The following is a 25,032-nucleotide window of genomic DNA, read 5'->3' as shown; positions in this document are numbered from 1 at the left end:
TCATCAGCCATGGGCCCTAACCCCCAAATTAAATTTATCGAAATAAAAGCTTGCAATTCAACCTGGCCCTCCCTGCCGGCTTCCTGGGTTTCCCTTCCTATTGGGTCTTTCAAAGTTAATTTTGATGTTGCAGTCCGTCCTTGCTTCAGTGTGGCCTCGGCTCTCCTTAGTAACCATGAAGGCTAGATTGTGGCAGTCCCACTCTTAGGCTGCTGCCCTTGGATGCCTCCTTTGGTGAAGCTAATTATGTTGCCCTCTTTGGTATTGACTTGTTTTGCTTCATGGCTGCTCTTCTGTCTTGCTTGAAGGTGATTACCTTTTTCTCGGCCATTTTAGCTCTTAACAAAGGTCATCTCTTCTCAGATTGATTGTGTGCTCCGATCATTGTTGTCTGCATACAACAGCTCTTTTCTTTTCATTTTTAACTTGCTTCTAAAGTCTCTGGATGTGACCATTTTTGAGTACGCTCGGTTACTAAATGGGCCACTTCCCACTCTGTTTAGAAGTATTCCTAACAATTCCTCATTTCGTTCTTCTTTTAGGATTAAGAGCGACAAAATTAAAAGGGGCGGGGGAGGGAAAATTATTGGTAATATTAAGCCGAATCACATGAATATTTGCAAATTCGTTTGTCAAAATTAAGTTGCAGCGATTTGAATGTCCAAGTTTTGAATCGAGTTGATGTTTAGTAAAGAGAATTCTAGAAGGCTTGGGAACCACCCCTGCAGCCTGCAGGCTACCACCCATTGATAGTATTTGATTGACTATTACCAAGTCTTTGGCCTGGATTTTAAACTAAATTAATTAGTTGCATAAGAAGACGGGCATTGCGTAAAATATATTTCATTAGGCACATGGTCAACAGCATAAGGATGAGCATGGGGTCTATTTTTGACGATGATAATTATGTGGGGTGTAAGCATAATGGAGATTTAGGTGGCAGTTGGTGTTTGTGTATCGGATTTGGATCGTATTGCGAGCGAGGTATGAGTATAAAATTATATGAGTTAATTAAAGCCGAACACATTTAGTTAAATGAACCAGTTTCATCAACTTTGACATAATTCATTTAAATAGGCGGGCGACCCGACCTAACCCAACTTGTATAAATCATACAATAAACATGCCGTACGTGTTGGGTTGATATGATCCGACCCAACTTGTATAACCCGTTTAATTAATAAAATTCTCAATTATTAAGCATGAAAATGCCATTTTGTACAAAAATATTGGCACTATAATTCTTAATCATTGAACATGAAAATAAATTACACTACCGAAGTTATATCTTTAATGAAAGGTAATTTTTTGCCTTAGACTTTAGGGTTTAAATTTTTTAATGTTAAAAAAAAAAATGTTTTAATTGATATGGATTATGTTGAAACTAGTAGCTCATATTAGAACACCAGTGGTTGGCCAAGAAGACGGAGCAAAGCAACGTTCATGGAGTGGGGTATTTTGGAGATTTTCAAAATGCATCAGTACAATTAGGGTTTTCCTATATATATATATATATATATATATATATATATATTGTAACCATGAATCACTAATAACAAAATACAGCCGCAATCTATGTGGACGTAGGCACATTGTCGAAATATGTTAAGTCTATGTCTCGACTCTCTCTTAATCTCTCTCAAATCGATTTTATATTATTCATCATTATTGTGCACAGTAACAACAGATTATGTGGGTTTCCTGTTTATTAATCGAGTCTAATCGGATTAACCCAGTTTGACCTGAATTCTATTTTACTAAATTTTAACCGCTTTAATTTCGTGTCAAATTCACCGGCCCTGTCAAAAATTACGAACCCTCTAGTTAGATAAAATTTTTAACATTATTATTAGTAGTAGTAACTGAAAAGAAGAAAAAAATGCAATTTTTTAACGGACTTGAAACAGAAATGTTAGATACTCCCACAAATCTGTATAGAAGAAATTCAGTTTCACATTTACCGAGCTTCAACCTTAGTTATTGTCACCTCATTTACAGAATGAGGTCCTTCCTCTGCTACTGAGTCCAAATCCTTGGAAGCTCTTTTGAAAATGAAAGCAGGTTGTTTAGGAGAAGGAAGAGCTGTTTCACTACTCAGCATGAGAACAACTTCCGACATTGTTGGTCGATCCATTGCTTCTTCTTGCACGCACAAGAGCCCGATTTGTATGCATCTCAATGCTTCATGGGAAACATATGACTCAATATCTATGCATGAATCAACTATACCCATCACTTTATCTTCTCTCCATAGCTCCCAGACCTGTGTGGTTCGATCATATATATCATCATCTGTAAAGGGTGTTTCATAAAATGCAAATGAGAAAGATTTGTAGCTTTCTGTTACTTACATGCCCTATCAATGTCAGGGAAGGATGCTCCTGATAAGAATGGTTATTTTTCTTGCCACTTACAATCTCCAATAATATGACACCGAAGCTAAAAACATCTGATTTTGTTGAGAATTCCCCAAATGCTGCATATTCGGGTGACATGTAACCACTGCATGTGAAACAAGATCGAGGTAATCTTAAAATTCAATGCATAGGATGGAACATCAACAAATGTAATCTTAAAGTCTGTGCATGTGTGTTTATGCATGGTGCTCACTATGTTCCAACAACTCTAGTTGTCTTGTCTCCAATTTGGTCTGTCTTGAATATGCGAGCCATGCCGAAATCTGAAATTTTGGGGTGCATCTCAGCATCTAATAGAATGTTGCTTGGTTTGAGGTCCCTATGAATAATTCTTAATCTTGAGTCTTGATGAAGATACAAAATCCCACGAGCAATCTCAATGATGATTTCAAAGCGTTTCTTCCAACTCAGGGATGAACTTCTTGTATGATCTGCAACAGAATTTTGCTCCAGCGTACTCAGAATGTGATTTAACTAGTGTTGAAAAATGCAGTAAGGCAATAGATTTATTGAAAGCAGACATACCAAAGATAAAGAAGTCCAAGCTTTTGTTGGGCATGTACTCATAAATCAGCATCTTTTCTTCCCCCTCAATGCAACAGCCTAAAATTTTGACAAGATTCCTGTGTTGAAGTTTTGCAATCAACATGACTTCATTCTTGAATTCTTCTATGCCTTGCCCTGAACTTTTTGAGAACCTTTTTACTGCTATCTGTCTTCCATTTGATAGTTGACCCTGAAATCATCATCCAAACTTAAGCTTACACGCAACTATTAAGCAATAAAAAAAACACTCTTTCTCCATTCACAACTTCACAATAATGGAATATGAGCAAGGAACAAAAATGTTCAAGATATCAACAATTTCATAAATGAATTGTGACTGCACCTTAAAAACAGAGCCAAAACCACCTTCCCCAAGTTTGTTGGTAGGAGAGAAATTGTCAGTGGCAACAACTATAGAGCTTAGATCGAAAACAAGTGCATCCGGATGTCTATCACTTGCCTCCAGCTGATTTCCCTCTAAGGAGCTTGTGGTACCAGTAAAATTAAATGATCGAGTGTTCATGTTTCTCTTCTCTGTCGTAAAACAAATTGGGAAAATATTGCTTACTAGAAATTCGTAATTGAGCACTAATACACACACACACACACACACACGTGTGGAATACCATGGAAGTTACTTTATTTACCTTTAGTTTTCCTCCTCCTCAGTAACCATATACAGGCTAGTAAAGATCCCAGAAACAAGAGCACAGCAACAGATAATACTGCAATAACCAGCTTCCGGTTCTTGGCAAGAAAACCTTTGGTGTTCGTTTTATACTTGGCTGAAGGGAAAAAAAAAAAGTAAGGCTTGATCCATGAAATGAAAAGACAGAAATGAAAATTTAAAGAGAAAACAACGAAGAATACCTATCTCAGTCGCATCAGCACGAACATTTAGCTCCCACCCTTCATCTTCATCCCCTGTACTGTCCATCAATTCACCATGATATGCCAAGCAACCAGTCCCCGTGTTATTAAGCTCCACGCTGACATAACCTGTGCAATTGCAATTCCTCAAGCACTCCTGCTCGCACTCTGCGCTGCTCATGCTCATGCCAACCCAAACGGCATAGGATGTATCAGGAACCTTCAAACCTGCAACCTTCACAAACCCTTCTCCATTCCCGCACATCGACAACCCCGTCCGATTCCTCACACACCCCTCAGAACCATTTCTGAGATACCAATCTCTTTGATTCTTGGGTTCATATCCTGGCAAACATGAACACTCGAAAGTATTAATATTGTCAGAACTACATATACTATATGGACCGCATAGTCCATACTTCTCACACCGGAGTCTGGGTGCTGACCAGACTTCATTCCATTGACCAACACCATCATTCCACCTAAGTAGCTGGATCGATCCAGAGTTGTTCAGGAACATTCTCGTAATGATCGAGGGGTCATCAAAAAAGTAGGAGTAAGATATCTCTTCTTGATCGTAAACAAAGTTGATATTATAATCAACCGATCTTGTATCTACCGATGAACACCAAGGCCATGGCCAACTCCGCCGATGCAGGGTCGAGTCCTTATACAAATAGAACTGTGGAGAGCCGTTGGGATTTAGCTGATAGAGGCAATCCCCTGTTCCGGGGTTATCTTGTGATTTCCAAGATGTTAAAATTGTGTCCACCCCGGTTCTCCGATTCAACCCAAATTGTATGCGTGGCAGCAAAGTATCTGTAGGGTCGTCGGAGCTTTGCCATAACACACTGTTGTTGCCTTCCTGAACGATTACCAGGTTTCCTGAATCTAGAAGCTGAGCTACAGAGGAGGTTGTCGCTGGAACAGAAACATTTGCATACCATAGAGAACGGTTGTAACTGTCGTAGAGGACAAGGTTTCCGTACTGGTTGATTGAGAGAACTCCGGATGAACCATTGATAGGATTGTTCCTGTTTGCAACCCACACCACAGTTTTTACTGTTACTTTAACATACCAAATACCCAGATACCGATAGCTAGAGTTGCCGGGGCTGAAGAAGCCTAATGCAAAATTCTCTTCTTTTGACACCAAAGATTGGCCGTCCGGCCCATCTTTGATGGATTGGTTTAGTGTTAAGGTGTCAATCGACGTGCAAAATGGGAAGAAGAAAAGAACGACTAGAATCAAAGACTTCAACATTTTTTTTTTTTTGGTTTAATTGACAATTATGAAAAGTTTATATGGGAAACGAATTTGTGAAAGAAGTTCGTTTGATAAGTATATATATGAAGGCATATTCTGAGCCAACCACTGTTAGACACTAACATGCGTGCATGCTAAGAAATAGAACGAGTCAAACATTTCCCAGAATTGGATATGCCTGCAAAAGTCGTCTACCAATGTCTGAACACACTTCGAGAATAAATAGGCCCACGTTGAATTTTTACCAAATCTTCGGTCACCATTGAGGATTAGTCCGAGAAACGTTATTCGTCAGTCAATGATATTGATCTGTGATTATATAATTATAAGAAACGGACATGTAAAAGCTCATTAGTCTTTAAATACTTTATTGAGATTTACAGGTCAAATACGGCTCCATCGAGTTATCTGATGGGACTGGTTCTAGATGCAATAACTGCAGCTAGTTGGGTTACCTTTTCCTTGTCCAAAAAGGTATAGGCTAGTTCGTTTTTTCCTTGTACAGTTAGCGTGGAGCAAGTTTGACGAAACGCCTAAAAGAAGGTTTGTTTCTTGCATTGTTATGATTGCTGGGTATGTGAGACTAAATCAGTTTATTCGGCCCAGTGATTTAACTATGTTAAGGGTAGGGAGCCAGTAATATTGAGCTTGTGGGAGGACTCCCTAGCTAGTTCCCGGATTAAGTACCAAGTTTGTTAAAACCGGTCCACCCCGTTTTAAGGAATTATATGTTCGAATTGCTAATAATTGAAACAGTATGAGAGATCTTATATAGCCTTACATGTCTAAATAAATTTTGAGCGGTTTGGCTACTTACTTGGAAAGGTGGATCGCATATGAAAGCTCTCGTATTACCTTTTCAAATTGCTAGCTAGCAATTTGGACTGTGGATCCTTATCCTTGTGGAATTCAAGCTTGCCATTTCTGTCCCCTCTCGGTGGCGTGGACATTTGATAAGTCGTATCCCCTTTTTGTTAACTTTCTTGAGGTCTTAAGTCTGGATTTTCAACTAAAATTTGCGTGAAAGGACCGGACTTAACACAAGCTATGTGCTTGGGGTCTCTTTTTATGATGATGATGATGACGACTGATGCCTTTGACGAATTGAAAATAACTTGTGTTTGTACGGAATCTTTATAAAAAAAGAAAATTGCTCTTAACGTGAGGAGAGTCACTCTGCTTTTAAGAAGTTATTTGTTCATACCAATTCTGATAAATTGGTATGCATTGAATTATAACAAACACTTCTCTAGAATGCAATGGAATTCTGAACACTTCTGAAGTTTTATTGGGTTTTACATAAAACAAAACGAAACCAGAACATCCTCAAAGTTTCTATTCTAGCAATGAGAAAAATACGAATTTTAAAACTGTAAAAAGATTCTATTTTTCCTATTTGTTTTTGTTTTGTGTTTGTATTTGCCCGGAAAAGAAAAATACAGGACATCATACTCTGCTGTACATCTTTCATTTATCTAAATCAAATTTTCTTTTTTTTTTTGGTCAAATTAACCATTATGGAAGATGTACATAGAATATACAACGAAGCTTAACTATCTTGTTAAATTAATTAAACATATTAACTAGAGAGGTAGTAGGTGCCTCAATTTCTGAATCGTTTGATAACCGACCATGTTGGGGAGCTTTGATATGGAAATATTAATAGCTCTCATTTTCAGCCAAAAAGAAAGAAGAAGACATTACATTTTCTATGGAATGGAAAGCACTATCAGTATTAATTAGTCCTACAAAGAGTTACAAAAAAAAAAAAAAAAATTCAAATGCTGCTACCTAGAACTATTAGAGCCCGTTTGGGATTGTGTTAAAAGGAAAAAAAATGAATCTGTTTTGTAAAAAATTTATTGCTCTAAAATAAGGCTTATCCTAAAGAACTCTTTCAACTTTTTCTCTATTTCTAAAAGGTAATCCTAAAATGCTTTTGCCTTCAGCGAGCTTCAACATTAGTTATTGTCACCTCGTTTACAGAATAAAGTCCTCCACCTTCGACTGAATCCAAATCACTGGAAGCTCTTCTGAAAATGAAAGCAGGTTGTTTAGGAGAAGGAAGAGCAGCTGCTTCACTACTCAGCATGAGAAGAACTGCCGACATAGTTGGTCTATCCATTACATCTTCTTGCACACATAGGAGCCCAACTTGAATGCATCTCAAGACTTCATGGGAAACACATGACTCATTTATTGTTGAATCAGCTATGTCCAGGGCTCTGTCTTCTCTCCACAGCTCCCATACCTGTGCGGTTCATGGCATTATCTATAAGAGATTGACTGTCTTAGAAAATCATGCAAATGCTGAAGATTGTTGTTTTCTGTTACTTACATGCCCAATCAACGTTAGGGAAGGATGTTTCTGATACGAGCCGTTGTTTTTCTTGCCACTTACAATCTCTAATAATATGACACCGAAACTAAAGATATCTGTTTTTGTTGAAAACTTCCCAAATACTGCATACTCTGGTGGCATATAACCACTGGGCATGAACAATGTCAGATGTGAATGGCATAAAAGGTAACCTTAAATTTCAGTCTATGTTTGTGTTTGATACTTACTATGTTCCGACAATTCTGGTTGTCTTATCTTGAATTTGGTCCCCGTCAAATATACGGGCAACTCCGAAATCTGAAATTTTGGGATTCATCTCGGCATCTAAGAGAATATTGCTTGTTTTAAGATCCCTATGGATTATTCTTAATCTTGAGTCTTGATGAAGATACAAAACCCCGCGTGCAATCCCCATGATGATTTCAAAGCGTTTACTCCAATTGAGGGATGAACTTCTTGTATCATCTACAACAAAATTTTGCTCTAGTGTTGATGAAAAACACCATACAACAAAGAAAGGCAATATAGTTATAGAAATGATCAGACATACCAAAGATAAAGAAGTCCAAGCTTTTGTTGAGCATGTACTCGTAAATCAGCATCTTTTCTTCTCCTTGAATGCAACAACCTAAAATTTTGACAAGATTCCTATGTTGAAGTTTTGAAATCAGCAGTACTTCAGTTTTGAATTCTCCTATTCCTTGTCCTGAACTTTTGGACAGCCTTTTTACAGCTATCTGTTGTCCATTAGAAAATCGACCCTGAATTCATGATTCAAACTTGAGCTTACTCAGAGATATAAGCTTTAACAATTAAGCGCAATTTGCTCATTCAGTAAACCAACTTGCCCCATTCCCACACAATGTCGGATTGTGAAAAAGAAACTAAATGTGCAAGATATTCACAATGTTAGAAAAGAATTGTAACTATACCTTAAAAACAGAGCCAAAACCACCTTCCCCAAGTTTGTTGGTTGGAGAGAAATTGTCAGTGGCTTCCACCAAACATCTTAGATCAAAAAGCAGTAACTCAGGATGTCCACTACCATCTCCAAGTTCATTCTCCTGCAAAGAGGCTTTAGTAGCAGTAAAGTTTAATGATTGATGGTGTGATTTTCTTTTCACTTTCATTAAACATATTGGCAGAAATTGCTTAATACAAATTTGAAATCGAGCATTAATGCACCTCACATTAAGCAGAAAACAGATATATCAGAATAATACATTAATGCTAGTGACGTTATCTACCTTTTGCTTTCCTCTTCTTCATTAGGCACATATAGGCTAGTAAGGATAATAGAAACAATGCTACTGCAGCAGATGATACTGCAATAGCCCGCTCCCCCTTTTTGCCAAGAGAAACTTCGGACTTCTTTGTAGTCTTAGCTGAAGGGAAAAAGTAAACCATGATCCAGAAAGTGAAAAGACAAATGAAAACAACTGAAATTTCAAGTAAGCAAAGAAGGATACCTAATTCACTCGCATTTACACGAACATTTAGATCAAACCCTCCATTTGTATACCCTGTGATGTCCACCAATTCACCATACCATGTCCAGCAACCAATCCCCTTCCTATCAATATCTAAGGTGATAAAAGCCAAGCAAGAACAATTCCTCAAGCACCCCTTTCCGCACTCTTCACCACTCATACTCGTGTCGAGCTGAGATGCATCTGGTGAATCAGGAATCTTCACACACCCCACGTTCACAAACCCTTCCCCATTCCTACACATCGACAACCCCGGCTGCTGCCTCACACACCCCTCAGAACCATTTCTGAGACTCCAATCCCTCGGAGACTTGGTTTCATACCCTGGCAAACACGAACACTCGAACCTATCACTATAGTCATACTCAGCACTGCATATACTATTCTTACCACAGTGCCCATACTTGTCACACCGGTATCTAGGCGCTGACCAGAGTTCCTTCCATTGATGATCACCGTCATTCCACATAAGTAGCTGGAACAATCCAGAGCTGTCCACCACTACTCTTGCAATGACTGAAGGGTCATCAAGAAAGTAGGAATAAGATATCTCATCTTGATTGTAAACAAAATTGGTTTTAACATCAGGCGAGGTTGTTTCTGCTGCTGATGAGATCCATGGCCATGGACTAGTCCGCCATAATGGAGTCGAACCCTTATACAAGAAGAACTGTGGAGAGTGATCAGGATCTAGCTTATAGACGTAGTCCCCAGCTCCAGGGTCATCTTGTGACTTCCAAGATGTTAAGAACCAGTGCATCCCTGTTCTCTGATTCAACCCAAGCTTCATGTCTTTAACTGGAAGCAAAGTATCTGTAGGATAGTCAAAGCTTTGCCATAGCACGTTCTTGTTATTGTCCTGGACCAATACAAGGTTTCCTGAATCTTGGAGCTGAGCTACGGTGGAGGTTGTCCCTTGTACAGAAACATTTGTAGTCCATAGAAGATGGTTAGAACCGTCGCGGAGGACAAGGTTTCCATACTGGTTGATTGAGAGAACTCCAGAGGAGCCATTGATAGGATTGTTCCTGTTTGCAACCCACACCACAGTTTTTACTGTCACTTTAAAATACCAAATACCCAGATACCGATAGCTAGAGTTGCCCGGGTTGAAGAAGCCAAAGGCAAAGTTCTTTTCTTTGGACATCAAATATTGGCCACCCTTGATGGATTGGTTTGGTTTCAAGGTGACAAGGGACGTGCAAAATGGGAAGAAGAAGAGAATGAACAGAATCAATGACTTGAACCTTTTCTCAGCATCCATGTTTGCGCTCTCTTTTCCTTTAGGACTTGGCCTCCCTCCGTTGATTGGAACCGAAAAGTTGACTAACATATAAATAGAGTTAGGAGGAAATTTGTGTCGTTAACATATATATACTGGTATTGTGCGTGTAGACTTCAGTTATGTCTCTGTACATGTGGTCTAGCCCAGTTGACATTAAAACATGCCCCAAGACATAAGTAGAAGAAAAAAATCACACAACCAATTAATCAAACATCTAGCCAGCAACACACAATAGCTTGCCAAAATGTATTAGAGCTGTGGCTATTTAGGAGTGGTTGCCTTGTATCGAGTAGCAAACATCAAACCAGCAACACACAATAGCTTGCCAAAATGTATTAGAGCTGTGGCTATTTAGGAGTGGTTGCCTTGTATCGGGTAGGGACTTTTATTTCCCAAGTCACCAGCCACCGTGCACGTCACGGTAGGCTTCGGACTTTTAGAACATATTTAGAATTGTGTTAATGAAGGAGAGCATTTAAAGTCAAAAAAAAAAAAGTTTTTCAGAAAAAGTTTTAGAGTATGAAATACTTGTAAATTTTTTTACAAAACATGTAAGCTTTTTGTTTAGCACAGCTTTTAAGATATGAGATATACTAGAATCTAATAAAAACTTCATTTTTACCCATGAAAGTCCATGTGACAAGATGCCACATCTTCTTTTTGTTGTCTTTTTTCCTCCACAAAAAAGATAATGTGGCATCTTGCCACATGAACTTTTATAGACAAAATATGAAGTTTTTATTAGATTCTAGCATTTCTCATCAAATATTAAAAGTATTTCTTACGCTTTCTAATGCAATCTCAAACAAGTTTTTAGACTTCTTTTCTTGTGCACATGTTTTTTGGGACAAATTTTTTTAATAATAATAATAAAAAAAAAAAAAAAAATTGATTGATGTAATATAAATGTAAGTATTCGTGAGTACATATGACAAGTGGTAAAATGAACTTGTAGAAGAAGACGAGACGACACGTGAAGTAGCTGAGGGATAGCTCATAGCTGGTATGGATGAGATGGGATAGCACCTAGTTAGAGCATGTTTGAAATTACTTTAGGAAGTAGAGTTGTTAAAGTCATAACCAACTTTTATAAAAAGTTTCAATTTTAAAATTTTCTTAAAAACGTGTTTTTGACCATTTTTAGAGTAAAAAGTCAAACAAGCACTTTTGAAATTGTTTTTTCCAAATATGCCAGTTTTTTATTTGGCACATCTTTCTAAATATTAAAAGTAGTTTTTACCTTTTTAATGCAATCTCAAACAAACGCTTAATGAACTTACAAAGACTTACAAAAAAATTCAAATGCTGCTACCTAGAACTTTTAGCCTATTTGGAATTACATGAAGGGCAAAAATAGGTCCGGATGGTAAAAAATGAATTGCTCTAAAATAATACTTATCCTAAAATACTCTTTCAACTTTTTCTATACGCAAAAGCTCTATTTTTTTTAAAGGCAATCACAAAATGGTTTTGCCGTCAGCGAGCTTCAACATTAGTTATTGTCACCTCGTTTACAGAATAAAGTCCTCCACCTTCGACTGAATCCAAATCACTGGAAGCTCTTCTGAAAATGAAAGCAGGCTGTTTAGGAGAAGGAAGAGCAGCTGCTTCACTACTCAGCATGAGAAGAACAGCCGACATAGTTGGTCTATCCTTTACATCTTCTTGCACACATAGGAGCCCAACTTGAATGCATCTCAAGACTTCATGGGAAACACATGACTCATTTATTGATGAATCAGCTATGTCCAGGGCTCTGTCTTCTCTCCACAGCTCCCATACCTGTGCGGTTCATGGCATTATCTATAAGAGATTGACTGTCTTAGAAAATCATGCAAATGCTGAAGATTGTTGTTTTCTGTTACTTACATGCCCGATCAATGTTAGGGAAGGATGTTTCTGATACGAGCCGTTGTTTTTCTTGCCACTTACGATCTCTAATAATATGACACCGAAACTAAAGACATCTGTTTTTGTTGAAAACTTCCCAAATACTGCATACTCCGGTGGCATATAACCACTGCACATGAACAATATCAGATGTGAATAGCATAAAAGGTAACCTTAAATTTCTGTCTATGTTTGTGTTTGATACTTACTATGTTCCGACAATTCTGGTTGTCTTATCTTGAATTTGGTCCCCGTCAAATATACGGGCGACTCCGAAATCTGAAATTTTGGGATTCATCTCAGCATCTAAGAGAATATTGCTTGTTTTAAGATCCCTATGGATTATTCTTAATCTTGAGTCTTGATGAAGGTACAAAACCCCGCGTGCAATCCCCATGATGATTTCAAAGCGTTTACTCCAATTCAGGGATGAACTTCTTGTATCATCTACAACCAAATTTTGCTCTAGTGTTGATGTAAAACACCATACAACAAAGAAAGGAAACAGAGCAATAGAAATTATCTGACATACCAAAGATAAAGAAGTCCAAGCTTTTGTTGGGCATGTACTCGTAAATCAGCATCTTTTCTTCCTCCTGAATACAACAGCCTACAATTTTGACAAGATTCCTGTGTTGAAGTTTCGCAATCAACATAACTTCATTCTTGAATTCTTCTATTCCTTGCCCTGAACTCCTCGACAGCCTTTTTACAGCTAGTTGTTGTCCGTTCGATAATTGACCCTGAAAATTGAAATCATGATCCAAACTTGAGCTACTTGTAGCTATGAGTGAACCTTTTTTACACCCCCACAATAAACAAAAACGTGCTAGATATTGAAACTGTCATAGATGAAATGTGGCTGTACCTTAAAAACAGAGCCAAAACCACCTTCCCCAAGTTTGTTGGCGGGAGAGAAGTTGTCAGTGGCAGCAACTATACAGCTTAGATCAAAAACATGTACATCCGGATGTCTATTACTTTCCACGAGCTGATCTCCCCTCAAAGAGCTTTTGGTACCAGTAAAACTAAATGATTTATTGTTCGATTTTCTCTTGTCTGTCGTAAAACACATTGGGAAATATTTGCTTACTAGAAATTCGTAATTGAGCACTTAATTTACCAAGACTTAGCAGAATACAATGCAAGTGAGTTTCTTTACCTTTTGTTTTCCTCTTCTTCAGCAACCACATACAGGCTAATAAAGATACAAGAAAGAATGGCACAGCAACAGATAATACTGCAATAACCAGCTCCCTGTTTTTGCCAAAAAAATCTTTGGACTTCCTTTTGTACATCGCTGAGGAGAAAAAAGTAAACTTTGATCCAAGCAATGAAAAAAAAAAAAAAAACAGAACTGAAAATTCAAGAAAATGGAAGAAAAGAAGAGTACCTAACTCAGCAGCATCCACACGAACATTTAGATCCCACCCTTCATCTATATTCACTGAACCATCTACCAATTTACCATAATATGCCAAGCAACCAATCCCTGTTCCATTAATATCCAGGCTGACATAAGCTGTGCAAGAGCAATTCATCAAGCACGCCTTCTCGCACTCTGCGCTGCTCATGCTCATGCCCACCCAAACGGCGTTGGTGGTATCAGGAACCTTCAAACGCCCCACGTTCACAAACCCTTCTCCATTCCCGCACATCGGCAACCCCATCTGCTTCCTCACACACCCATCAGAGCCATTTCTGAGATACCAATTCCTTGGAGATTTTGGTTCGTATCCTGGCAAACACGTACACTCGAATTTGTTAAAATTGTCGGGACTACATGTACCGTATGGACCGCAGAGTCCGTACCGCTCACACCGGTATCTGGGTGCTGACCAGAGTTCCTTCCATTTAAGATCGCCATCATCCCACTCAAGTAGCTGGAGTAAACCAGAGCTTTGCAGGACTAATCTGGTAATGAGCGAGGGGTCATCAAGAGAGTAAGTGTAAGATATCTCGTCTTGATTGTAAACAAAATTGCTCTTATAATCCAACGTTCTTGTTTTTGCTAATGAGCACGGCCATGGCCATGGCCAACTCCGCCGATACGGCGTCGAACCATTATACAAGAAGAACTGTGGAGAGCCGGCAGGATTTACCTTATAGAGGGAATGCCCTGTTCCGGGGTCATTTTCTGACTTCCAAGATATTAGAAACCGGTCCAGCCCGGTTTTCCGATTCAACCCAAGCTTCATGCCTTGAAGCGAAGTATCTGTCGGATAGTCGAAGCTTTGCCATAAAATCCTCTTGCTATCTTCCCGGTCGACCAATACTAGGTTTCCCGTGTCTAGAAGCTGAGCTACAGTGGAGATTGTACCTTGGACAGAAACATTTGTAAACCATAGAGAACGGTTATAACGGTCGTAGAGGACAAGGTTTCCGCGCTGGTCGATTGAGAGAACTGATCCGGCGGAACCATTGATCGGATCATTCCTGTTCGCTACCCACACCAGAGTTTGTTCTTTCACTTTGAAAAACCGAATACCCAGATACCGATTGCTAGAGTTGCCGGGGCTGAAGAAGCCTAATTCGAAATTCTTTTCTTTGGACACCAAAAATTGGCCGTCCTTGAAGGACTGGTTTGGTGTTAAGGTGTCAATGGCCCTGCAAAATGGGAAGAAGAAAAGAATGAAGAGAACCAAAGAATGGAACATTTTTCTCAGTATCGAGTTCCAAGCCAGTGATCTTAAAAAACTATTTGAAGTTGTAGTGGGAGAAAATAATGATGAGAAATGCTAAAGGCCATCTTTGTTGTACTTTTCAACTTGTCAGACAGGCTTCGGCTACAAATTGACGCATGAAAGTCCACACACGCAGCCTTTGCTTGACTGGTGATGCTTAAATGGAATGCCCAGAGGGACGCCACATTCGTGAAGAAAAAAAGAGAGAAACGTGTAAAGACTTCATGAGAGTCAAATTTAAAAGTGTTGAAGTTTCAACTGAATGTTGGAGAGGTGGTGGAAAGTTCGCACTTCTAGAAATTTTTGTAGCATTCCAAACTTAAAAATGTTGAAGTTTCAACTGAATGTTGGCGATTATTGGAGCAATGGTCCATTCGGTGAAGAGATTCTGATTGTTAATAGCTAAGATGGAAACCAAAGAGTTACCCTCAATCAACAAATTGTTGTAGCCTTGTAAGATAGTAAAATCAATCCCTGCAAGAGCAGCCATGGATTCTCCCTTGATCGTCTTCATTTTAAGTGAAATAGAAATGATTTATTTTACAATTAATATTTTAGTTATTGCATTTAAAGCAAGGAAAAATTACACTTTACCCCCCAAAGTTTGGGGCGATTTTCAATTCGACCTCCAATATTTCAACTTTTGCAATGCACCACCCCAAACTTTCAAATTTTTGCAATTCAATCATTTCGTCAGTCAAAGCCGTTTTGATTGATGGAATAGTGATCACATGACTCATACGTGATCATTGTTGACTTTTTTTTCCCCCAAAATGCTTTTCATCCCAACCTCCGATCACTCTCTTTCTCTCTCCTTGCCGACAAAGACGTCGACGACACCTCCTCAAGAGCAACGTCGAACTCAAAGGCCGAATTAGCTTCTTCTCTCGATCGAATTGTAGGGACTGCACGTCATTATGTACCCTCAAAGAGAGAAGGAGCTCATGGAGAGGACTGGAAGCTCGTCCTTACCGCAAGTATTTTTCAACGAGAAGCTATTTGGGAGCTTGGTGGCGTTGAACTCTTTGAGGAACAATGGCGAATTTGATCGGAGATTGAAGGAAATGATAGGGAGTAAATGTCCTGATGATGCGCCTACACCGCCTATTTATGGATTTGACGATACCGAGGAGGAATGGAAGGACGAGATGGTCGGGATCGTCAAGGTTTTGCGTCAGAAATTGCCCATTTAAGATCGTCTGATGAAGATGGTGAAAAATTGCTTCTCCGTGAGTGAGATGGTGGAGGTGCTGATTCACCACTTGCACTACGGCCGCAGGAAGGTACATGTGGGTGGGCAACTGTCATCGACATCTTCGTCGGCGAGGAGAGAGAGAGAGAGTGATCAGAGGTTGGGGTGGGGACCATTTTGGGGGAAAAAAAAAAAAAAAAGCCAACACTGATCATGTGCGAGTCACGTGATCACTCTTTCGTCAGTCAAAATAGCTTTGACTGACGGAACTGTCAAATTGCGAAAATTTAGAAGTTTGAGAAGGTACATTGCAAAAATTGAAACATTGGAAGTCGAATTGCAAAAATTTGAAAGTTTGGGGAGGTGCATTACAAAAATTGAAACATTAGAGATCGAATTGAAAATTGCTTCAAACTTTGGAGAATAAAGTGTAATTTTTCCTTAAAACAATCTACATAATGCTACATCATTTAAAATTTTTCAAATTACTGTAATAATGCACACACTAATAGTTAGGACGTGTTAAAAAATAATTTATAGATTTTTTCTTTTTTGAAAAAATTTATAGACATACAAAAGCCTCTTTTTTTTTTGATAAAAACTGAGTAATCATCGGTTAAAATCAGACGGAAACAGATGTAGAAAAATTGAGAATAAGCTTTTTTGATGTAGAAAATCCTAATAGAACTTCGTAGAGTTTTACCAATTATATTGTCCTTTGAATAAGCTTTTTTATGTAGAAAAAAAAGGTCAATAAGTATAAAAAGTAGCATTTCTCGGTCTGTATAATTCCATAATTATGTTTTAAAACTGGTCCATCCTGGTCCTCTAATTCAACCCTGTCTACCACGCTGGACTTTTGACTTTTATATAATTGGATTCTCGTTTGATTAACAATTATTAGGCCTTTAGTCTAAATTTTTTGACTATAAGTTTCACGAGAAGACCAGATATTGCATAAAATGTATTTCACTAAGCACAGCTAGTCAACGAAAGCTACACACGATTGGGGTTCATTTACGATGATGGTTCATGCCTTTGACCAGTTGACAATAACTTGTATGTGTTTGTTTTCAAATACTGGGGATGTCCAAAACTGATCAGCTTCTTGTATTGATTTGATACCAGGAAAGTTCAACGTTTTTATTTCATGTGTTTCAAATAAAATGAGATAATAGTGGGCTGGCAATTTTGACATGATCCTCGAATTCGACACGAACACGACAAAAAAAAATAGGTATTGGATTTAGCCTTATTGGGTTCGAGTTTTAATCGTGTCAAAAACTATCGCCACGTCAAAAAAATTCTTTTTGATGTGTTATCTCCAACACGTCAAAATTTTTTGATGTAGCACTGTAGATACGTCAAAAATCTAAAATTTTTGACACCCCCGTTTTGACCGTTGAGAAACGTCAAAAGGCACACGTCAAAAGGGGTTTTTGACATGTCAATACTATTAACACGTCAAAAACTCATAGTTAAAAATTTTCAGCATTTTTGTAGTGCCAATTAATTTCAATGTCTGGCAAGTCTACCCAACGGGTCTGACAAGTATACCCGCCAAATACGGTTAATGTTCAGGTCTAACAGGTATCCGTTAGACCCGGTTACTGTTCGGGTTTGGCGGGTACTAATTATGATGATGATTCATGCCTTTGACCAGTTCACAATAACTTGTATGTGTTTGTTTTCAAATACTGGGGATGACCAAAACTGATCAGCTTCTTGTAATGATTTGATACCAGGAAAGTTCAACGTTTGTATTTCATGTATTTCAAATAAAACTAGCCTAGAGCTCCTGCTATGCGCCTGGTTTTTTTTTTTTTTTTTTTAACAACAAATTTTATTTTCTTCTCTTAATTAACAAACTAGCTATCAAAAATGACAAATGCTCATAATATTATTTTAAACCATAGTTTTTAATTAATAGCATAAACCCACATATCCAATAAATTTAAAAATTCATAAATTTTAGTTCTTATAAATTGAAACGTGTTAAATATTTGTTCCCATATATGTAGTTTAAAATGAAATATAAAGGAAAAAAAATTCAAAATAAAAACCTAGATTAATCAATTATAGAAAATGATTGATTAATCATTATATTTCAACAATGATACCACTTCTCAAAAAAATTGTTCGTGAGGAGAAAGTTCCAACTCCTGAAAGTTCACTCTTTTCTAACAATGATACCACTGACAAAAATAAAGAAGTGTTCTAAAATAAATGAGCATGTTGATATATGATTACAATTATGTTTACTAATTTTGTAAACAAAAGAATGTTGGTAGTTTGATTTTTCTTTTAAAAAAGAAAGAAATAAAGAAAATTTGCAAAAACAAAAATGAACAACAAAAGTCAATTAAATTTACAAAAGAAAATTTGTAACTTGTATTAAATAAAATTAATAAAATTTGAATGAAAAATAATACATAAATTAGAATAGAAATTAAGGACCAAAAAAAATGTCAACAAATGAAAAATACTAATATAATAAAAAAGAACTCTTTTTTCTATATTTTTCTCAGTTCCAATGAAATCCACATATATTAGAAAAGGTTTTGTTAAATAGATTTTTTCTTTTCAACCATCCTTCACTTATATAAAAGTAAATGAAACTAATTTTAAGACATAAGAAAACAAAGACAAAAAAAAAAATCTACGATCGAAATATTGAGAGTGAAATATATTGAAAAAATTGAGTTTCTACGAAAAGAAACTCTCTCATTATTAACATTTCTTGAATTCAATGTAAAATTTATAAAAGAAAAATAATCATTTGAATAAGAAATAATATATAAATTAGAAACAAAAATAAGGGTCAAAAACAAAAAATGGAAGAACATAAGCACCGGAAATAAAGAATATGAAAATATTAATATAATTGAAAATAACTATTCTAGCATAACGAAAAAAAAAAAAATGTAGTATAATTTTTCATTGAGAAACAACAATTGAAAAATTGAAAATAACTGTTATAGGAAAAAATAAAAAATAAATAAAGAAAATAACTGTAGTATAATTTAAGTAAAAGCAGAAAAAAAAAAAAAGAAAAAAAAAAGAAGGAGACAAAAACAAAAATGGAAGAACATAAGCACCCGCAAATAAACATATAAAATGACAATATTACTAATATAATGGAAAATAAATGTTCTAACAAAAAAAAGAAAAGAAAAAAAAAGAAATAAAAAAAAAAAAACTGTAGTATAATTTTTTATTGAGAAACAACTATTGGAAACTCTCTCTCCCTCTCTCTCATCTTTTTCCTCAATTGAGTGTGAAATTTATAAAGAAACATTGAGATATAAATAGAAAGCAAGAGAAGAAAAGAGAAAAATAAACAGAGAGAAGAGAGAGAATTTGAGAACCTTTTGTTTTCTTCATTAAGATATCAATTAAATGCATTCCAAATAAAACCCCTACGTTTTAATTGTCTCACATTGAGATATAAAGAGAGAGCAAGATAAGATAAAAAGAAAATTAAATAAAGAGAACCTTTTGTTTTCTTCATTAAGATATCAATTAAATGCATTCCAAATAAAACCCCTACGTTTTAATTGTCTCACATTGAGATATAAAGAGAGAGCAAGATAAGATAAAAAGAAAATTAAATAAAGAGAACCTTTTGTTTTCTTCATTAAGACAATTAAATATATTACAAATAAAACTTATATGTTTTAATTGTCTTACATTGAGATATAAACATAAAGCAAGAGAATGTGGAAAGAGAGAATTTGAAAAACTTTTGTTTTCTTCATTTAGACAATTCAATGCATTACAAATAAAACCCTTTATGTTTTAATTGTTTCACTAAAAGGCTAACATCTAAAACGCTACGTGTCGCAATTGAGATATAAACATAAAGCCTATACGTGATGAAAAGAGAGAATTTAAAAAGCTTTTGTTTTTTTCATTCAGACAATTCAATGCATTACAAATAAAACCCTTATGTTTTAATTGTCTCACTAAAAAGCTAACATATAAAACGCTACGTGTCGCAATTCTAGACAAGAGAATTTGTGAACTTTTTGTTTTCTTCATTAAGACAATTAAATATATTATAATTATCTTATATTGAGATATAAACATAAAGCAAGAGAAGATGAAAAGAAAATTAGATAAAGAGAGAGAGACAAAGAGAGAATTTAAAAACCTTTTGTTTTCTTCATTTAGACAATTCAATACATTACAAATAAAACCTCTATGTTTTAATTGTCTCACTAAAAGGCTAACATCTAAAATGCCACGTGTTGCAATTCTAAGTACTTTTTAATAGGACTAGTTGTGGACACGTGTCGCAATTCTACACATTCTCTAAGCCAAAACTTGGCTTATATATATATATATATATAGATATATATATGATGAGATAATATTATCTACACTTAACACAGAGGAGCTGAACAGAGGCAGCAGGAGCTTCAATTTCTGAATCTTTTGATAAGCGACCAAGTCAGGGTGCTTGTACCTACCTGGAAACATTTTAGTAAGAGTGTTGGCAGCAGTAATAACTGAAAATGAAGCAATTTAAATGAAACTAACATAGTTGGTCGATCCATATTTACCTTCAGCGAGCTTCAAAATAAGTTATTGTCACCTCATTTATAGAATAAGGTCCTCCACCTACGAGTGAATCAAAATCATTGGAAGGTCTTCTGAAAATGAAAGCAGGCTGTTTAGGAGAAGGAAGAGTAGCTGTTTCACTACTAAGCATGAGAAGAACTGTCGACATAGTTGGTCGATCCATTGCATCTTCTTGCACACATAGAAGCCCAACTTGAATGCATCTCTAGACTTCATGGGAAACATAGGACTCATTTATTGATGAATCAACTATATCCAGGGCTCTGTCTTCTCTCCACAGTTCCCAGACCTGTGTGGTCCGTAGCATTATATATAAAAGACTATATTATAAATGAAAATGGTAAAGGTTTTTGTTTTATGATGCTTATATGCCCTATCAAAGTTTGGGAAGGGTGCTCTCAATAAGAACTGCTATTCTTCCTGCCACTAACTATCTCCAATAATATGACACCAAAACTAAAGACATCGGATTTTGTTGAAAATCTTCCAAATACTGCATATTTTGGAGGCATGTAACCACTGCACTTGAACAACATCAAAGATCGTCTTGACATCGGTTTATGTGATTAGTGTGAAAGGTAATCTTAAAGTTTGTGTTGTGCTTAAATTCTCTTTTATCTGTGTGCAATGTGTGCGTTTCTTACAACTGTGTCTGTGTGTGTTTGTATTTGATACTTATTATGTTCCTACAACTCTGCTTGTCTTGTCTTGAATTTGATCCCCTTAGAATATACGGGCTACACCGAAATTTGAAATTTTGGGGTTCATTTCAGCGTCTAGTAGAACATTGCTTGTTTTAAGATCCTTATGAAAAATTCTTAATCTTGAGTCTTGATGAAGATACAAAACCCCGCGTGCAATCCCCATGATGATTTCAAAGCGTTTACTCCAATTCAGGGATGAACTTCTTCTATCATCTACAACAAAAATTTGCTCTAGCTACTCAAAAAATGATTGAAATCATGTTAAAGAATGTGATTTTATGTACTTCAATTGTATTGTTTTTCACACACACAGATCATATATAACAACAGAACATACAGCAAATGAAGGCGATAGATTTTTAAAACGTAAACTTACCAAAAATAAAGAAGTCCAAGCTTTGGTTGGGCATGTACTCGTAAATCAGCATCATTTCTTCTCCCTAAATGCAACAACCTAAGATTCTGACAAGATTCCTGTGTTGAAGTTTTGCAATCAACATTACTTCATTTTTGAATTCTTCTATTCCTTGTCCTGAACTTTTGGACAGCCTTTTTACAGCTATCTGTTGTCCATTAGATAATTGACCCTGAAATCATGATTCAAACTTGATGATCAATCCTCATTTCATCATGACTAAGAAGATGATTGTAGAGCTCTTCAATATTCATGGTAATGAGTCTAGTTATGATAGAAGTCACAAAGGGATCAAAATCTGACCCTAAACCAGCAAGTAAAATGAAAGTGATTCATCATCAGTCAGAGACTGCCCCGCAGCAGCAAGCATGCTGCATAAGATTTTGACACGTTGAAAGTACTCTGAGATGGAGGCATTGCCTTTGTGCAAAGTGGCAAGATGAGTTCATATTTGAAGAATACGAGCTCGATCCAGAAATAGTGTTTGAGATTATAGAATTTCACTACTTCACGTGTATAAATAAACTTTACAAGATAAAAAGTAATGCTAAAATAAAACTCTTTGAAATACAAAATTCAAACACTATTTATCTGCATCAGAATCATTGTAGATAGGAGGGACTCCTTGTGTGTATCGGTTAGCTGTGCCTCAATAACCCTATTCACACACAATATTTGGATGTGAAAGAGAAACAAAAATGTGCAAGATATTGACAATGTTAGAAAATAGTTGAAACAGTACCTTAAAAACAGAGCCAAAACCACCCTGCCCAAGTTTGGTGGTCGGAGAGAAATTGTCAGTGGCTTCCACGTCTTAGATCAAAAAGTAGTAAATTAGGATGCCCACTACCATCTCCGAGTTCATTGGCCTGCAAAGAGCCTGTAGTAGCAGTAAAGTTTAACGATTGATTGTGTGATTTTCTCTTCACTGTCCTTAAAACATATTGAGAGAAATTGCTTAATACAAGTTTGAAATCGAGTTAATGTACCTAACATCTTGCAGAAGACTCCTGAATAATAAATACTGTGCTAATTATGTTATTTACCTTTTGCTTTCCTCTACTTCATTAGCCATATATAGGCTAGTAAGGATAACAGAAACAATGCCACTGCAGCAGATGATAATGCAATAGCCAGCCCCCACTTTTTGCCAAGAAAACCTTTGGACTTCTTTGTATTATTGGCTGAAGGGAAAAAAGTAAACCATGATCCAGAAAGTGAAAAGACAAACGAAAACTACTGAAAATTCAAGCAAGCAAAGAAGGATACCTAATTCACTCGCATTCACACGAACATTTAGATCAAACCCTCCATTTGTATACCCTGCAACGTCCACCAATTCACCATACCATGTCCAGCAACCAATCCCCTTCCTATCAATATCTAAGGTGATAAAAGCCGTGCAAGAACAATTCCTTAAGCACCCCTTTTCGCACTCTTCACCACTCATACTCGTGTCAAGCTGAGATGCATCTGGTGAATCAGGAATCCTCACACGCCCCATGTTCGCAAACCCTTCCCCATTCCTACACATCGACAACCCTGGCTGCTGCCTCACACACCCCTCAGAACCATTTCTGAGACTCCAATCCTTCGGAGACTTGGGCTCATACCCTGGCAAACAAGTACACTCGAACCTATTCATATTGTCAGCACTGCATATACTATTCTTACCACACTGCCCATACTTGTCACACCGGTATTTAGGCGCCGACCAGAGTTCCTTCCATTGATGATCACCTTCATTCCACATCAGTTGCTGGAGCACTCCAGAGCTGTCCACCACTAATCTTGTGAGGACTGAAGGGTCATCAAGATAGTAGGAGTAAGATATCTCCTCCTGATTGCTAACAAAATTGGCTTCATAATCAGACAAGGTTTTTTCTGTCACTAATACCCATGGCTATGGACCAGTCCGCCATAATGGGGTCGAACCCTTATACAAGAAGAACTGTGGAAAGCGAGCAGGATCTAGCTTATAGATGTAGTCCCCAGCTCCAGGGTCATCTTGTGATTTCCAAGATGTTAAGAACCAGTGCATCCCTGTTCTCCAATTCAACCCAACCTTCATGGCTTTAACTGGAAGCAAAGTATCTGTAGGATATATAGTCAAAGCTCTGCCATATCATGTTCTTGTTATTGTCCTGGACCAATACAAGGTTGCCTGAATCTTGAAGCTGAGCTACGCTGGAGGTTGTTCCTTGGACAGAAACATTTGTAGTCCATAGAAGATGGTTAGAGCCGTCGCGGAGGACAAGGTTTCCATACTGGCTGATTGAGAGAACTCCAGAGGAGCGATTGATAGGATTGTTCCTGTTTGCAACCCACACCACAGTTTTTACTGTCACTTTAAAATACCAAATACCCAGATACCAATAGCTAGAGATGCCCAGGTTGAAGAAGCCTAAGGCGAAGTTCTTTTCTTTGGACATCAAATATTGACCGCCCTTGATGGATTGGTTTGGTTTCAAGGTGTCAATGGACGTGCAAAATGGGATGAAGAAGAAGAGAATGAACAGAATCAAAGACTTGAACATTTTATCAGCATCCATTTTTTAAGCTCACTCTTTTTCTTTTACGACTTGGCCTCCCTCCATTGATTGGAACCAAAAAGTTGATTAATAAATACTAGTGTTGCTTCGCTAGTCAGTTACAATTGCGTGTGTGGACTTTCTATGATGTGAGTCAGATATGTCGTCCAGCCCACTTGACATTTAAACGTGTGAAGTGTCCACCAAATCCATCATCTAAAGCGACAGTGAACTCCCAAAACGCACCCAACTCTAGAGGAGATGCAACACTCGACACCGCATACATCAAATGCTAAACAAATAATAACTGGAAACTTTATTCAACTCCGTTGAACTTTCATTTGCAAAAACGGCACCAAATGAGGCTTCCTTAAATGTAGGAATTCTTCAAATATGTTTCCTTCCCAAATAATATCCAGTAAACAAGTGACAAATTCTACTGACTTCGTAGTTAAATCAGCAGACTAGTAACAATCATGAGCAAGAAACTTTTGTAAACAGCAATTGTGATATGCTAAAGTAATTCAAATTCAGTATCAGAACATAAGCATTGCATTGCCTAGTGGAATTAGAAAGTGAACATAAAAGATTAAATAATCACTCTGTTTTTTTGTCAAAATTTGAGTTGCTTTCTTGGAGTTCATAGCCAATGTTAACAAGCCGCTTAAACTAAGCGTAGGTTGGTATATCTTACTTTGTTATGTTAGGTTATGGCTCAGTCAAACTTCAAGAAGCGCATGCGGTTCCTACCATTTAGGTTTCTCCTGTGCGGCTCCCAGAGGGTAGGTGCTACTATAGTCATGCTCAGGTAGAATA

The 25,032-nt window shown here is 37.0% G+C and overlaps 1 protein-coding gene and 1 pseudogene across 1 annotated transcript; both read right to left on the bottom strand.

Annotated features, from left to right (window-relative positions):
• Positions 1–1,900: 1,900 nt before the first annotated feature.
• On the bottom strand, positions 1,901–10,195 carry LOC132169982 (G-type lectin S-receptor-like serine/threonine-protein kinase RKS1). The gene is made up of 14 exons (XM_059580915.1): positions 8,911–10,195; positions 8,689–8,826; positions 8,374–8,516; positions 7,992–8,202; positions 7,669–7,906; positions 7,439–7,589; positions 7,049–7,351; positions 3,834–5,097; positions 3,611–3,748; positions 3,307–3,497; positions 2,943–3,153; positions 2,611–2,848; positions 2,352–2,502; positions 1,901–2,263 (listed from the first exon to the last, which is right to left on the bottom strand). The coding sequence occupies exons 1-14, from the start codon at positions 10,193–10,195 to the stop codon at positions 1,958–1,960; spliced, it is 4,968 nt and encodes a 1,655-aa protein (XP_059436898.1). The 3' UTR covers positions 1,901–1,957.
• A 1,342-nt stretch (positions 10,196–11,537) lies between these two features.
• On the bottom strand, positions 11,538–24,237 carry LOC132170744 (uncharacterized; annotated as a pseudogene).
• Positions 24,238–25,032: the final 795 nt, after the last annotated feature.

This window comes from Corylus avellana, chromosome ca2 (assembly GCF_901000735.1).
Source record: "Corylus avellana chromosome ca2, CavTom2PMs-1.0".
NCBI classification, from domain to species: domain Eukaryota; kingdom Viridiplantae; phylum Streptophyta; class Magnoliopsida; order Fagales; family Betulaceae; genus Corylus; species Corylus avellana.
This window is presented reverse-complemented; position numbering and strand designations above follow the sequence as displayed.